The following is a 14,315-nucleotide window of genomic DNA, read 5'->3' on the forward strand; positions in this document are numbered from 1 at the left end:
ATTCATGCAAATATTTCTAAAAAGAAGCTCCTAATTTGTTGCAATTTCAGATTTAATGATTTGATTCAATGAATTAGGTTAGGTTTCATTTTATTTCATCTCATTAAATTTCATTTTTATTTCATATCAATAAAAATAATCTACTGAAGATTTGGCCGTTAAGGCATAGTTCCCTTTACCTACCCAGAATGGGTGAAGAAAACAAAAAAAATCTCTGTTTGTATTCTTTTACGGTTGGCGCCATTTTTCAAACATTTTAGTTAGTTGAGTTTATTGTGGTTTTTTTTATTCTATTAAATTGCTTAATTTTTTCGCAACTGTATTAAAAATGTTGTTTAGTTGTTTAGTACACGTGCGGAACTGTCATTACAACTTGTTCCAACTGTCAACCCTCACCTTCGGCTGCGCCTCGGCTCGGGTAGACATTTGTCGGAACTCTTTGCAATGACAGGCTTTCTGCACTCGTAATGAAATATACTATAATGCATTCATACTTGTCTCTAATACTAATGTGTTATAGAATGTATAGTCAAATTACTATTTTAAACAAGTGTCGCCACAGTAAGTCTGAAATTAGTATGTATAATTTGGTATGGTTAACTGTTAACGATTAACTTTAACTTGCGTTAAATATTCGAGAATTTAACGCTTTAACGATTAACGAAGTTAATTTTTTAATTAACGAATTAACGATTAACGAAGTTAACTTTTCGATTAACTGTGCCCACCTGTGGTTATTAATATAAACTACAGATATATTTTTTTCTAAATACCATGGCAACACATTTTCTCACATAACTAAATTGTGGCTAAACAAATGAAATTAACATAAAAAAACACTTCCCATAAGCCACGCGCTTTTACCATTGAAACACAATAGCGAGTCTCCTTGACATATCAGTGACAAGTTCATTGTCACTGACCACAGGTTACATAATAAACCAGACGGGGACGTACTGTGCATAGGATGTGACGTCACAGCTTCCGCAGATATCTGTCATCGGTGTGCGCTGAACCCGATAGTGAGGGCAACGGTCTAGAGGCCAATAACTATCCTACCTTTTTAAATGTTCACGTTTACTTCGCCTGATCTATAACCGTGGGTTTCTTCTGCCGAAATAATAAAAGCATGCCGTCATCCATATTGTTGTTGTCCGTCTTCCGTGTCGTCCGTCTAACCAAGCGACTCTAGTCACGCGCGACTGTATCCCATAAGCAATGTTCAAGCATTTCCACTGGCACTTTTAAGTAGTAGCCGAACACAGCCAAAGTCGCGCGGTTAATCGATTGTTGAAAAAGAGTTTTATAGATTTATTTCATGTCATGCGTAAACATCTATTTGTCCCGTAAAAGTAAAATATTACAACTAAGCTGCTTGTCACGGTCTTCTTGGTGACAAGCCAATTCAAAACTGATCAGTCAACGTAATCCCGTTATCAAAAACCCGTTGTTCCATTCGCATACCATACTGCTATAAGAATCCACGTTCTTCAACTGTTTAGTGTAATATCTTCCTCACAGTTTATTGTAACATACCATCTGTACAGGATGTGACTAAAATAAATAATACTAGTGATGTGACTATTTTAAAAGAATCTTTTTTTATTATATCAAAGTCGCAACATTATTTATTATTTCGTATTAATTAGTGTCTATCACATCACTAACATACTCATTAATTAGAGTACATAATAATAATGTTTAAATCTGTTACGTAATGCCCGTGGAAATTTAGTTTTTTTATATTTATCGTGTTCAGAAATTCCAAGGTCAATTGATCGATAGATCGTGAGAGCATCACTAATATGTATATAGAAACGTGTCCGTCCGCGAGGCATTCCGGCTGCGACGCGAGCACGACATGCTAATGCGGTTAGAGATGAGCGTGCGAATCGGAAAACAGTAGAGTATTTATCGCGTATAACTCGAAGACTATCAATTACTGCTCCTCTATGGTCCAAGTTGATTTTTTTTGTAAGATTTGACCAAGTTGTTGAAAATTTACACTTTACAGAAGTTTATGAAACTTTAGAGTTTTTACAACACTGGAAACTTACTATTACTTATTTCATGACGTTCATTCATATTTTAATAAATTAATCTAATTGCCTCAACAATATTTATATATCGACTTAATAGTGTAACATCCCTACAAGCGCATCTAATGGATCCCCAGCGCTTGCGCAATCACTCTACGGAAGTCACGAGTCGGGAGCCGACCTCCATTAATTGCCTGCTATGGATACGCCAACCACCGCAAAGAAATTAACCATTTGAACTACCAATTAGCGAGCTGTGTGCAATCCTTTTAAATCAATATCTGTTTAATCACAAATCTGACGTCACTATAAAAAACACGTAGAGCTTTTGGCGGGAAATTAAACATCAAATAATGTTAGAACTTACAAGGAAACAGCCGAAGATCATTTTTACGATTGTTTGGTATTTGGTATAAAAACTTGAAAAGTTCGGTTTCATTCCAAAAACTTATTTTTAGTTAAATAGCAGGTGTACAAATTACATTGCAAATTCTTAATAAATATATAGTATGTCCATTCATACTTCTTAATGAAATGTAGCAAATGCAGCAGACGTTTATTCTTTTGTTGTCCTAATTTCATTTAAAAAAGCTATTTGCGTTGTAATTGATGAGGGGAAAGGCGAATCTTTAACGATGTACACAGCACATACCAGTTGCGCCACTCGCCCTATTGTATACGAGGCCGAGTTTTTTTTACCAGCTGATTCAATTGGGCACAGACGATCTGCTTTTTGTTATTCACGTATCAAAAGGTTAGAATAATTGGCCAGTCTAGAATCTACATTGATCAGTAACAGCTCTAAAGTCGCGTGTCCGGTCTTAAATTGCGGTGACTATAAATATCTGTACATGCTATAAATATAACACGCCTATTGTAATGGTATATGCTTGAATGAACGTATTTATTTTGAAAACTCCATCTTAGCCACAATTGTACAAAAATTATTCTAACAGCGAGGGTAGTTAAGTCGGACATTGAATTTATAAACATACCTGGGAATGTCTAACATCGACATGTCCTCTTCTTCTTGATTCACGAAATTCTAGTGATAAGTTAGAAACACACAAATATTTGGAGAAAACTCGAATAGTACAGAATAATCTCTTCCTCAAAGTTTTTCGGATTTTTAAAACTATCAGCGCCATCTACTTTGGCGTTTAGGAAATTAAGAAAAAGCTCATGCCAATTTAAGCATAATTATTACATATTATAAATACAATTAATAGTGGTTTTACCAAAACAAAATCAATTACGTAGTGTGCAAGTAATAATACAAATTCAGGGAATTTGATCAGGCTCAAAAGAATTTAATATTTCAGAATCGGAAATAAAAACACAATCTGGAGAAATGTCAAAAACATTGTTGTATTTGAAATTGACAATCAGCTGATTTAGAAAACAAAACGTCAACATCAATCTTATTAAATCATTAGTTATTCTGATTTCTTTCTAGTATTCAGTACTCTAGGTTTATTAATTTAATAATTTACCATGCGAATGATTACTTTTAGTATACTTCGTCATTTTAAATATAATAATTTGGCGTATAATATAACAAGGAGATTGAAAAGCGATGCAGTCGAAGTTAAGTCAGACGATTTAAAAACAACAGGTACTTTAATTTTGAAACTGTTAAAACTTCTTGTTTTCTATATGTTGCTTCGTTAGAATCACCATCTTCCTGCCCGTATCCTAACGCATTTCCTACCATGCATCTCTGTCAGCCGTCACATCTGAATAACCTCCTGCCATTAGTAATGTTTATTTAAATAAATTTGTCAACCATGAAATTGTTTTATTAAGGTTCATCGCCTGATCCTGATTATATAGAAGTATTACCATCATGGCCCGAAGGGGAAGCAATTATGCGCATAAACGCCACAAGTTCTATGAGGATTTACCCGAATTTTGTGTCTGAAGAAGAAGAGGCATCTTTATTGGCAGAAGTTGAACCGCAGCTGAAGAGATTGAGATATGAATATGATCATTGGGATAATGTATGTAATGGTATTCAAGTTATATTTAATTCCTGCCATAAAAAACAATACATAATACAACAATTGTCGACTTGCCAACAAAATTGATTCAAACCTATTTGTTACAAAATGTTGAGAACATAAATTAATTTATTCATCATTTTATTACTTTAACTTCCTAGCATTTTGTAATATACCTTTTTGTGTTAATCATAGGCCATAGAAGGATATCGTGAAACGGAACGTGACTCTTGGAATAACCAGAATGCTGCTATACTAAAGAGAGTACGTGACACGGCATTCCAACCCAATGCACAGCTCTTGCCTCGCGCGCATATACTGGACCTGGCAGCTGCTGGGTATATTAAACCTCATATTGATGCTGTCCGGGTTAGTATTGTAAGGTAATGATTGTAATTCATATTGATGCTGTTAAGAAGTTGTAGAACCTTCCAATATGTTAAGTAAACTGTTATAGGATTTGTAATAGAGAAGTTTTTATCACGTAATTTTTAATAGATTTTAGATAAACTAATTTGCAATGGAGAAGCAATTGTGCTTACATTATTGGCATAAAGGCAGGGAAATTATAGTTATTGTATATATATGGCTTTATTTATGACCACTCTACATTTATACTAGGCATTTTTGTGTTTTTAGTTTTGTGGCAATACAATAGCTGGACTTTGTCTTCTGTCAAGTGCGGTGATGCGACTGGTTCACGAATCCCGACCTGAATTTCAGTTGGATGCGTTACTTGAACGACGCTGTCTCTATGTCATGAGGTATCTACACTAAGAGCTCGCACACTAACATATATCTAAACTAATTGGTCTCTCTATTTAATGATTGACGTTTATTTTAGTAATTGATGATATAGTCAAACTAGGTCTATTTTGAACCGGTGAAAGAGGCGCTTCTATCGCGGTTGGTTCTGTCAGAATATGTAAAAAACATAGAAAATGGCATAAAATAAAAAAAATACGTGACGCCTACAGTACAAAGAGGATCTTGTCATATTTTTTCACGTTGACGGGGGCGCTAGTGGGCTTTCATAATTTAGTATGATTTCTTATGAACACCGGTTCAGATAACTTTGTCGTTCTATAGTTTAGTTGATAAAGTAACAAAATTTATCGTCACATAAACATATTGATTTTTCTCATCGATGATAATCTTGACCGTGTTTCTTAGGGACGTATCTCGCTACGAGTTCACACACGCGGTGCTGGGAGGTGAACATAGTATGTGGCGAGGTGAGAAGTTGCCGCGGCGCCGGCGCATCGCTGTCATATGCAGGGAGCGTCCATTGCCAGAACATCGCGAATAAACGTATTACAAGTGACCATTATAGTTTTACCGTTCGGCTAAACATATTTATACCTTGACTCTAGAATACCATGGCAGGAATACTTGTCATGTTTAATATAAAAATATACTTTTCTCCAAAATACATAAAAAATCCTATATAAATTTATTTAAATGGCTGTTTCTGCACTGGAATGTTGAAGTTGATACATTTTTATTAATTTTTATGCAGTATAGCGCGTAGAAATGTTTATGAAAAAAATTATTAAATTTGAATTCGTCTACGTAGTAACATTGTTCATATTTTTGTAAAATTTTACAAGTAAACGTTGAAATTATAATAATATTATTATTTACTTCACATGCCCCGAAAATTATAATACAAACGGAAAATAAATTATAAATCCGAATGTTCAGATCAATGGATGGATGGATGTTTTTTTGTTGTTGTAGGTATCTCCAGAACGGCTCAACGGATCTTGATGAAATTTGGCACAGATGTAGAACATAGTCTGAAAGAACACATAGGCTACTTATTACGTTTTTTTTTACTACGCCTGGACGGAGTCGCGGTACGACAGCTAGTAGGTAAATAAAACAGGAAAGTCATAGTGAAAATTTTATTACTTAATTTTATAACAAAAAAAAATCTCGAGCTAAATTAACTGTTATGACGACTTCACATTGTCCACACTAAGCTCCATAAACTGTGGGATGACCCCTGATTTTTTTCCTTCTTTTCGTTTTAGACATCATTGTCATCATGTATTTAACATAGTTATATGTTGCCATAAAGAAAGTTATTGCAGCAACAACTACCACGTCTATTTCTTGACAATGTTTCAAGAATGCTTATGAACATCCCCAGAATGTGGTGGGTATGACTTTATGTCAGTACAGATAGCGCTCAAAATCAGTTGGCTTCCAACTAGCATAATGTAAACATTAACTGGCTCCAGTGCTTGTCCATGCCAAGCCAGCGCTACTGTCCTGTACTAGGATAATGTGGAGCCGCCATTAGATCCATTGCTTGTCACATTTTAAACAAACTTAAGCTAATAATCTATATATATAAAAGAAAGTCGTGTTAGTTACACTATTTATAACTCAAGAACGGCTGAATCGATTTGACTGAAAATTGGTGGGCAGGTAGCTTAGAACCAGGAAACGGATATAGGATAATTTTTACCCCGTTTTCTATTTTTTTTTATTCCGCGCGGACGGAGTCGCGGGTAAAGGCTAGTAATAATATATATTAAGAGTTAACTTTAGTTATTTGTTGTATTTATACTGTGGGTTTCGACTGTAGTCATACATTGACCTATAACTGGCTCATATGTAGACTATCGTAAACCACAATTTTGCGATTTACTTATCTTAGTTTTAAAATTATTTTGATAAATAACAAATTCTATATAAATTTAAAAGTTACATTAGAAAAAAGAATTGTAGATTTTGGTCGTCTATTTGTATGTTCATGTGTATTCATATTAATTAATCATATTAATGTTTAAAGTCTTGTAAAATTTGCATTTCAAACGTATGATGGTTTACGTAGGAGCCATTCACATATTGTGTCTGTATTTTCAAAGAGAATTGAAGAGAAAACAAGTCTCACAGAACATTATAACCTCATACTTACACATATAAAATCTTCCAACTCCTGATTTAACACTTTCAATGCCACCATTTCTGCAACTTTAATACTAAATCGTAGTGGCATTTAACATGTTAATGGTTTCAATTCAAACCCATATCATTGTCATCGTCATAATCCATATCATCCAGAGCATCCATCTCTAGGTATTCCACTTCTCCCCCCGCGCCGTCCAGATCCCCTTCCCCATCCCCTTCCGCTTCTGTCTGCCATTCCGCTCCCTCCTGGGGAATTAAATTGATTCTACAACATTCTATTATAGCATTATATATTCTATTATCTTATACTAGCTTTTACCCGCGACTCCGTCCGCGCGGAATAAAAAATAGAACACTTTATATATAGATATATCTTCTTTAAGAAGATATCTATATATAAAAGAAAGTCGTGTTAGTTACACTATTTATAACTCAAGAACGGCTGAATCGATTTGACTGAAAATTGGTGGGCAGGTAGCTTAGAACCAGGAAACGGACATAGGATAATTTTTACACCGTTTTCTATTTTTTATTCCGCGCGGACAGAGTCGCGGGTGAAAGCTAGTAGATTATAAAAAGACTATTGGTTATTGATTTTTAATAAATATATACAGTCAAAATCTGTTATAACGACATCGAAGGGACTACTCATATTGAGTCGTAAAAACCGATAGTTGTAACAACCGGTGACAGGTATTAATAGGAAAGATATGTAATAACATTCAGCCAGGACCTTTGATTTTGGTCAATTTAACCGGTATGTTGTTCTAAACGATGTCGCCATAAACGGTTTTGACTGTATGTATAAAAAAACAATTAACTGACTTGTTCCGCGTGACGATTGCGATGAACACGAATATGTCGCTTCATGGCCGCCACTGACGCGAACCTGAAAGTTACAAGCATTTATAAAACACTATAATTCTGCACCAATAAGAGAAATATTATCACATAATTGGCTTGAGAATTGCGAAATTACTTTTAATTTTATGATTTACTACTGTCTTAGCGGCTGACTTTGACATCTAATTTTGTGTACATAGCGACAACTATCATCAGCACCCCTAGAAAAAGTGCGTTCACTCCGTAGCTATTCAATAACGAACTTCAAAGATGTTTAGATCTGTCAAAAACTTTTGATAAATCCCTTATCAGGTAATTGTGACGTGTCACTTACATTTTTGAAAAACGTTATGGAATTGCTTTGGATTGAATGCACTTTGTTTGGGTGAACTGTGCCGCTAAGATATTAGAAAAATACTATTCTACTAGTAAGTTCAATACCGGTAGAGGTAGGCCTAGGAAGAGATGGATGGATGGATTGCATGTAAGGTGACATGATCAAGAAGGGGGTGATAAGTGAGGACGGAAACATGGTGCACCGACCCTTCGTAAGTGGGACAAGGTCAGGGAGATAATGACTGGTAAGTTAAATGTTTACTAACGTGCGCGGGCAATGCGGACATGGCGTGGAGACAGGAGCATTGCGCTCGGGCTTCTGCGCCGGCGGCTCGGGCTCCGCCTCAGATTCCACACCGCTGCTGTGACACTTGCGGATGTGCGACAGCAAGTCATTTCTGAGAAAGTTACATAAATAAATAAAAAAATTATATATGTGTAAACATAATGTATCTCAACTTTACCATAACTTTTAAATGAACTAAATATCACACAACATAAAATGCAATATATTTCCAAAGAAACTTTTTCCAGTTAATTCAGCTATTAAAATTTTAATTACATTGTTCATTTATATTGGTTTCTGAGATCAATGACCTGAGATCCATGTATAAAACATACCTCTCTATCTTTGACAAAACAGAGATAACAATATGTTTCATACATAGCTTTTGGTATCAGAAACCAACGTTTAGTGTTACATTTACCTGGTAGCAAAGCGCAGTATACAAGAATCATAACCACAAACAAATCGATCGGCGTGTCTATGCCGCAGTCTATGCGCAGCGAGCAGTTCCCGCGTGTTGAATGTACGGAAACATGCGCCACAGAGCAGCGGAGGTGTTGTGTGAGCGGCCTGCGCGTGCGCAGATAGCGCGGCGCGGGAAGAACAGGTCACATTGCACAGCGGACACCGCGCCTCACATGTTGCCTCGTGACGACGCAGCTCAGATGCACTCTGGTGAATTGTACAAGCTTTTAGCCTTCACACATGCTGATAGATAAGGAGTGCTAAAGGGGGATAGAAAAATATAAAAAAAGATATTGTTCTTATTCTAATGTACATATCATGTTACTGAGATTACACATGGTGTGTATTTTTAAAAATTTATACTAGAGCAAGGCCTCGAGTATATTATTCTACAGATGTAAAAATAAGGATTTTAGTCCCCTTTATCTTCCCACACTTTTCTTATAAAGAAAGGATGGGAAGGGGAAATATACTTGTTAGATGCAGCCTGTCCTTCATTGATTAGAGGTACACAATGCATCAGTAATTGTTAATGGTTGCGTCATTATTTCAGCAAATTAAGGGGGCCACTTGCTTGCCTGCTTATATCATACACAAGATATATATACCTGAAAGTTAGTGTGACACAAGCGGCATGTAGAGCTAGTAATATCTGGGGCTGCGTGCATAGCAGTGTGCTCGGTGAGCGAAGCACGGGATGCGAATTGCGCACCGCACGTCCAGCACGAGTGGCGTGCACCACCAGGGTGTTGCGAGATATGGGTACGGTACTCACTTGCACGCTGAAAGTGGTAATATGAATAGTATCATAGTAGAATGACATAGATAACGACAAATAATTTTTAATACATTCAATCTCATATATGGTACATTTCCACAACTCGTGAATGTTCAACTTTAATTACTGGGATTGGTCACCCTCACTAGATGTTCCATGGACCCCACCAAGATAATATGGGAATCACTGGTTTAATCAATAACTTATAGAAAACTAGCTTTTACCCGCGACTCCGTCCGCGCGGAATAAAAAATAGAAAACGGGGTAAAAATTACCCTATGTCCGTTTCCTGGTTCTAAGCTACCTGCCCACCAGTTTTCAGTCAAATCGATTCAGCTGTTCTTGAGTTATAAATAGTGTAACTAACACGACTTTCTTTTATATATATATAGATATGTATAGAAATAAAGACATTTGCTTGTCCAATCCCATCTAGTGGTTTCACCAAAGAGATTGAAATATAATATATAGAGGTCACTGACAGCACTTTACTTGTATCAACATAATTAGTGTCAATAAAAGTAAATTAATGGCTGATGGTACTAGAATATAAAAATAAATATCAAATGGTGACTTAAAAATATTATGGCATCTGAAAAACTTTATTTAGAAAGAATATAGTATGCTATAAAGACATGGATAATAACAATAAATTATTCCTATATGTGGCTTATATACATAGGATACATTTATGTATATTTTTATTTAATTTTATAAAACTATATTTAATAACAAATGGGAGCTTATTACAATTTTGTGAACTATTTTGTTACCTGACAATACAGGGACATGAGGTGGTGTGGTAAACTTGGAAACTGAGATAAACTCTAGTACAGAGTAACAACCACAGAAAACATTTAGTTCACTTTTTCTCATCTATATATTTTGTTTAATATCTCAGTTTCACCCAACTGATGTAATGTTAAAGAATTTAATTTGGACTGCAAAATGTATACATAACTTTAGTTTGCCATTTCGAAATGTTTACTAACCTGGAATGATAATGGACAAACAGAGCATTGATAAACAGTTTCACCACAAGCATTCCTTGCTTGCTCCAGGTCTTCATCATCAGCAGCCGCAGCCGCTGCTAGCGCATCTCTTTCTACCATAATAATATCATCCTCACTATATGTACCACCAGAGTTTACGCCTGGACCGCCAACAACAATAAACACGTCAATTTTCTGCGTCAATTCGTGCAATTTGCGCCTCAGGGCTCGAATCTTTTCGCTCAATGGAGGTGCGCCTTTTGTATTCAGCGCAGTACTAAACTCATACGCTTCTATAGCACGTCGTATACATTCTATACAGAGTTTACCTTCCGGGACAACCTGTATAAAAAAACATACGTTATAATTAAGCATTTACAAGTTTATTTTTACGAGTTTGTTATTAATTTACCTTATTGTTGTTAAGTTGCAGTAACATAGACCTTAAAGGCACTTGCAGAGGAGGAGCCCCAGCATCGTGTTCATCAGGGCTAAGCAGATCACCGGCGGAACCGCATATGGCACACGTCTCATTCTCATATTCAACTTTCATAACTGTTGTAGCCATTGCTGTGGTTACAGATAAAAGGGCATTCAATATTTATCGTATGATTTACTAATTAAATACTTTTATAGTACAATCTTTATTATTTTTAAACAATTAATAAAATTTGATTTGAAGCCAAGTGCCAACTACAACTTTGCTTTGCGCATTTTTATAGATAAAAAATAATTTTGACAGTGACATAAGTGACATGACAATGACAGACTATTAAGTGAAAAAGTATTAAAGTAAGTTTCATTTTTGTTTAGGGAAAGTTTTACATTTTCTCACTTTCTTTTACAAGCCTTTTTAAATAAATTGTAAATATTATGATTTCAGGAGATAAATTTTGAATATTTCAAATATTTAAAATCATTGGGTATATAGTTTGCTTTTTTAAATGTAGCAACACCAAATAGTTTAGTTTCGCTCCACCATCCGCCATTTTTGTTTTCATTGTTGTTTATGCTTTGTTTGACGAATTCTTTTCTAATTAAATCGGTTTTAATCTTTGTTTGTTTCATAAATTGTGCATTTTCTGATAAATAATTGTAATTTCCAACTTTCAATATGTCAATCGGAGTTCCTATTAAAGTACTGCACGAAGCAGAAGGTCATGTAGTGACTTGTGAAACAATTACCGGCGAAGTTTACCGAGGAAAACTGATAGAAGCGGAGGATAATATGAATTGCCAAATGACTCTGGTAACGGTTACATATCGAGATGGTCGTGTGGCTCAGCTTGAGAATGTTTACATCCGAGGGTCTAAGATAAGGTTTTTAATATTACCTGATATGTTGAAGAACGCGCCAATGTTCAAACGACAAGGAAATAAACCCAGTGCAGGACGCGGTAAAAGTGCAATATTACGAGCACAAGGTATATATTTTCCTATTTATATCTCTTATTTCAATAACATCTTATTTTAGTAAACAAATGAACCTATACCTTTATCAACTATTTCTTATTTTGTTGAAATTTGAAGTTGACTTATGATACCTCTTGCAAAGTTTGTTTATCGCTTTAGCTTTGTAAAAGGTTTAATTGTTAGTTCATGTATTGCCTACATATATTTTAGGCACAAACATGGTGGGAAAACTTGAATTTTGCATCAAAACATTTTGATTAATTTTCAGTTCGTGTTGTTCATTTCCTTTATATTTACCAGTAATTATATTGATGTTTCATATTTTGTAGTTTTAAATTCAATGTAGTTTTTTTTAATATAAATTAATTTTAATCTTTAAAAAGAAAGAGTAACATTGTTTTGATAATAGTTTAATTCATAAATTATATTTCATATAGTATATATAGTATTTCACAACAGGTTCCATGTCACGACATTTTTTTTTTACCAATAGAAGGCTGTTCTGACAGCTTAATTTATACTAGATTTTTATTATTCTCTCCATTTAAGTGTAGTCAAAAAATACTGCCATATTTATTGTTTTTTATTTATTACATATATTTGTAACTAGTGTCATTATAAATTGCAGCTGCGGGTCGGGGCCGGGCGAGTGGGCGCGGTGGGGGGCACAGAGGGGGTTGGCAGGGTGGATCAGGACCCTCGCGTCGCTAACCAATTGTCTAGTTCATAAATTATGTAGATTATACCAATTCTTTAGCTGTAAGATATGTGATTTCTACATTCTCACTGGTAAGAAATAAAGAGTTTTACACTTGTAGTGCAAATTTTACACTTGAAGTGTAAAATGATAAAGTGTAAAGTGTAATATGATAATTAAGTTGTCAACTTTACAGTAAATATTCAAGTTGTGTTGATTATTAGCAAAATTTTTAATTAAATGATATTGCAGTTCCTCTGGTGTTATGGATGTCAATGGGCGTTGTTGATCATCTCTGTGTTTCCGCCGCTCATTTGCGCCCTTCTCTTATAATTTTTTTTATAAAGTATGACTTATAAATTATTTAAACACAAGAACAGTTAGCTATTGCTAGTATGCAATCTGAAGTTTTTCCAATTGTGTTAAAGGCTTTCTAACTATGATCATAGCCAGTTTAATATAAATTGTTGGATATAAGCATGAAACTTCTCATAGGATCCAATCTTCAGCTAAGTTCTAGTTAAAATTAATCTTAAATACAAAAAGTGACTGTGAGTGGTGTTGTTGAAGTGTAATTTACCATGGATTTTGCTCATGGTCTTATGTGATGTCTTAAAAATATGTTGTATTAAAGATGCAGTTTCAATAAAAAATACAACATTTGATATTGTTTATTTTATTTACCGAAAATGTTGAAAATTCTAACATGAATTTATAAATTTAGTTTTATTTAACATTCATGTAAATTATTTATAGTTATTTATATACTAGAATGAGAATAATTAAAATTCGGAATGTACAATCACCTTAGGATAAGTAAATTCTTATAAATTATGAAATTGAACCTGAATAATCTAGAAATATCTCTAAAAACAGTCATTGTCCAGTCCTAATGGACAACCACCCTATGACTATTAGAGACAAACCTTATTAATTTATTTATTAGAGAAAAAGTGCGGTTTCTTGGACTTTCAATTATCCAGATTTTACTGTTTGCAACATCACAATTAAATGAGTATAAAGATAACATGTATGAAGATAATATATAATGTATTAAATTTATTGTTATATGGTCCACATAAACAAGTATAGATCTTTTAAAGGTTTAAAATATTTTGTCTTTTTTAAGCTCTCTTATAGTACCTAAATTGAGCAATTCAGTTTACCAAGATTATGACTAGTCCAATCGTTTAATTTATATAATCAATATAAAAGACTACTAGTGTAATAATTTAAAAGGTTATATAAAAAAATATACATTATACTTGTTAAGTAAATAAGTAAAGATTTTCATCGTGAAGTTAAAATGTCATGAAACCTGTATAAAATGTAGTTATTTTCTGTTTTTTAAAGAGATTGAAAGAGATAACAATATTATTGTAATACAGGTTTTCCGACAGTGGATACTAACCTTTATATAAATGTTAGTTACATTGAAATTAATAATCCCAAACTATTATATTATCTATTCCAATGTATGTATCCCTTTTTCCCAATCAAAGCCCAAATTGCATACTTCGATGCAAAGAACAATTTACACTAAA

The 14,315-nt window shown here is 34.2% G+C and overlaps 3 protein-coding genes across 3 annotated transcripts; 2 read left to right on the forward strand and 1 right to left on the reverse strand.

Annotated features, from left to right (window-relative positions):
• Positions 1-3,452: 3,452 nt before the first annotated feature.
• LOC106707459 (alpha-ketoglutarate-dependent dioxygenase alkB homolog 7, mitochondrial) lies at positions 3,453-5,427 on the forward strand. Its single transcript, XM_014503096.2, has 5 exons — positions 3,453-3,654; positions 3,846-4,039; positions 4,235-4,408; positions 4,679-4,803; positions 5,213-5,427. Exons 1-5 carry the CDS (start codon positions 3,534-3,536, stop codon positions 5,346-5,348), a joined length of 750 nt encoding a protein of 249 aa, XP_014358582.2. The 5' UTR covers positions 3,453-3,533; the 3' UTR covers positions 5,349-5,427.
• Positions 5,428-6,615: 1,188 nt separating this feature from the next.
• On the reverse strand, positions 6,616-11,366 carry LOC106712615 (zinc finger protein 26). The gene is made up of 7 exons (XM_045683231.1): positions 11,074-11,366; positions 10,662-11,003; positions 9,500-9,673; positions 8,848-9,098; positions 8,407-8,538; positions 7,787-7,850; positions 6,616-7,207 (listed from the first exon to the last, which is right to left on the reverse strand). Exons 1-7 carry the CDS (start codon positions 11,227-11,229, stop codon positions 7,067-7,069), a joined length of 1,260 nt encoding a protein of 419 aa, XP_045539187.1. The 5' UTR covers positions 11,230-11,366; the 3' UTR covers positions 6,616-7,066.
• Positions 11,367-11,641: 275 nt separating this feature from the next.
• LOC106712613 (small nuclear ribonucleoprotein Sm D3) lies at positions 11,642-12,871 on the forward strand. Its single transcript, XM_014505229.2, has 2 exons — positions 11,642-12,085; positions 12,703-12,871. The coding sequence occupies exons 1-2, from the start codon at positions 11,776-11,778 to the stop codon at positions 12,783-12,785; spliced, it is 393 nt and encodes a 130-aa protein (XP_014360715.1). The 5' UTR covers positions 11,642-11,775; the 3' UTR covers positions 12,786-12,871.
• Positions 12,872-14,315: the final 1,444 nt, after the last annotated feature.

Source organism: Papilio machaon, chromosome 21, assembly GCF_912999745.1.
Source record: "Papilio machaon chromosome 21, ilPapMach1.1, whole genome shotgun sequence".
Lineage (NCBI taxonomy): Eukaryota > Metazoa > Arthropoda > Insecta > Lepidoptera > Papilionidae > Papilio > Papilio machaon.